Here is a 2,755-nt window from a genome sequence, read left to right on the forward strand (position 1 = left end):
AATATTCAAGGACAAGTTAAGAACTAGCCTGTGTCTAAACAAACCTCACAAAAGAGAACAGGAGGAAAACACAGGAGATTACTTTTTTTTAAACTGTGGTGACTGTTTGGTCCTTCAGGTCCGATCGCGGGTCACGTCGGCGACGGTAACTTTCACTGTATTATGGTGGTGGATCCCAGCGACCAGGACGAGCAGCACAGAGTTCACCTGTTCACCGAGAGGCTGGCCAGGTAACGTCACACCTCACAGCCAGAGTCAGGATCAAAATCAGAATCAGAGTCAGGATCAAAATCAGAACTGGAATCAAAGTCAGTGCCAGAGTCAGTTTCATTGGTCAAGTTTGTGAACACATAAAAGGAATTTGACTCCAGTTTTTCTTTGCTCTCGAAGTTTTTATACAGAAAACACGTGAATTTAAAAACAGGTTAAAGACGGAACATGAGTGTTTGACTCCAGCGTGTCGGTTCAGCTGTGTGTAAAACAGCTTGTTTAAAGTTTTGTTTTAGTTTCTAAACCTCTCTGGACCTGATTAGTCACAAATCTTTCTCCAGTCTGGACTTCACTCTGTGGAGCTTTGTCTCTAATTCATTGTTCGTGATACAGTTCGGTCACTTTGTCACTGCTGGTTTGACCAAACGTAGCTCAGTAGTCGTCGGTGTTTGCTCTTCAGAGAGGCAAAACAACGCAAAACAGATATCAAGAGACATAAAACGTAAACAATGAGGGACACGCAACTATAAAGACACACTAAACGACCAGGAGGAGACACAAATGGAACACAGAGAAACTAGAAGTGCAAAGAGATGCACGAACAGATGCTTATTTAATATAAACTGAGATTAAAACCGCATTCTGGGTTTCACAAATGGCCACAAACAGACAAAAAAAATGACCACGAAGATGCAAAACAGCCTCCAAACGACAGAAAAGGACCTCAAGGAGACAGACCCAAATACAAAGAGGTGCAAGATGAACACAAACAGATGCTCATTTGATGCAAACAGAGATAAAACCATCTTAAAGACACCAAAAAAGTGGTAGACGCAAAATCGCTGCAAAGAGACACAAAACAACCACAGAAAAGTTAAAAAAAACAACCACAACGAGACAAAAAAACTACCACGAGACACACAACCACCACAAAAAGACACAAAATGACCACAAAGAGACACAAAACAACCCAAAAGAGAAACAAAATCTCCATAAACAAACATAAAACAGTCACAAAAACAACAGAAAATGTCCACAAAAAAAACAACAAAAAATACAACAACTACAAGACACATGGACCCACAGGTCAATAGAGGCTTCGGCCAATCAGAGACGGACCTACACAATATCAGACAGCTGGTTTTAATGTTGTCGCTGATCGGTGTGTATTTGATTCATTTAAACTTGTATTCGAGTATTTCTTCTCATTAGCGCCTCTAATCTCAGTATTTTAGCTTTGACCGCCTTTAGCTGCTCTAAACTCTCCCTGCAGACAGAAAACGTCTTGTTATGATCTTCAGTTTGTCTCTGCAGCACCTTTCTGTTTATCCTCTGATCCTCTGATTATCTTCAGACTCTCCTCCAGATAATATCGACTCCACCGGACCGAACGTTTGAGCCTCTGGTTCTCAGAAGCCTCGGCCTGTTGTCTGTTCACAGATGGTGGTTTTTCCCTAAATGCCGACACAATCCTCCGAAAATCTGCCTAGAAAGACTTTAAACGAGGTCGAGGGCAACGGCAACTGAGGGCAACGGCGGACAAGTTAGAGATGAAAATGTTCAGATAGAAGGTTAAATAGCTGCTGTTTTTTATTTTAGGTTGACTTAAGACTCACAATGAGTGAATGAATGAATGAATGAAAAATACTTTATTTATCCCAGAAGGGAAATTCAATAATGAGACATTTTATGTTAAACGTAGAGATCAGAGGTCTTGTTGATAAACTCTGAGGAAAGTCTCCAAAGCCAGTGGCACGACCTGGTTTTGGATGATCTAACCTTCATCTGAGCACAAACACATTTGATACAGTGCATGCATTGGCCGGGAATCAAACCCGGGCCTCCCGCGTGGCAGGCGAGAATTCTACCACTGAACCACCAATGCTGGATGAGCAACAGCAAATACCATATTTGGAAAAAATGTCAAGTCAGCACTACAGTGAAGGAGGCAGGTTTTAGTTTAAAAGCAGCTACACATGCAATGACCACAAAAGACATAACATTAAGACAAAACTACACAAAACATCAACAGATGGTCACCAATAAACAAGGAATTACCAAAAAAAAAAACATATAAAGATAACTTCAAAAGACCCTATATTGAATCAAACACTGTGAAAAAATTACCTCAGACACACATAAAAATATTATATTTCAACTTATAACAGTATAATGTTCTGGTTGGAGGTCATTAGCCACCACAGAAGCCGTTTACTAGCTAAACTCCCACAATGCTCTGCTTGTAAGCATAAACAGACTGGAGGTAGTATGAGTTTTTTATTATATTAGATATTCAGCTGTCAAGTACATACACTGGATTGATTTTAATAACTTCAATGTATTTATAGTTACAGGTCCATTTAGTTAAAACTTCAGCTGCATTGGCCAGGAATCGAACCCGGGCCTCCCGCGTGGCAGGCAAGAATTCTACCACTGAACCACCAATGCTGGATGAGCAACAGGAAATACCATATTTGGAAAAAAATGTCAAGTCAGAGCTCAGACACAAAATCACCACAAAAATAAACATTAAGTCAACGAATGG

The 2,755-nt window shown here is 40.4% G+C and overlaps 1 protein-coding gene and 2 non-coding genes across 3 annotated transcripts in view; 1 reads left to right on the top strand and 2 right to left on the bottom strand.

The window, feature by feature from the left end:
* The window catches only part of ldhd (lactate dehydrogenase D), a 17,778-nt gene that overhangs the window by 8,587 nt on the left and 6,436 nt on the right, over nt 1-2,755 (top strand). Inside the window, exon 10 of the mRNA XM_008280247.1 lies at nt 119-230. Coding sequence (XP_008278469.1) covers nt 119-230 — 112 coding nt within the window. The remainder of the gene's footprint in view (nt 1-118; nt 231-2,755) is intronic.
* On the bottom strand, nt 2,025-2,095 carry trnag-gcc (transfer RNA glycine (anticodon GCC)). The gene has a single exon. It is a non-coding gene; the product is annotated as a tRNA-Gly (tRNA).
* Nucleotides 2,588-2,658, bottom strand: trnag-gcc (transfer RNA glycine (anticodon GCC)). Its single transcript has one exon. It is a non-coding gene; the product is annotated as a tRNA-Gly (tRNA).

Source organism: Stegastes partitus, unplaced genomic scaffold (genome assembly GCF_000690725.1).
Source record: "Stegastes partitus isolate 25-593 unplaced genomic scaffold, Stegastes_partitus-1.0.2 Scaffold188, whole genome shotgun sequence".
Classification (NCBI taxonomy): Eukaryota; Metazoa; Chordata; class Actinopteri; family Pomacentridae; genus Stegastes; species Stegastes partitus.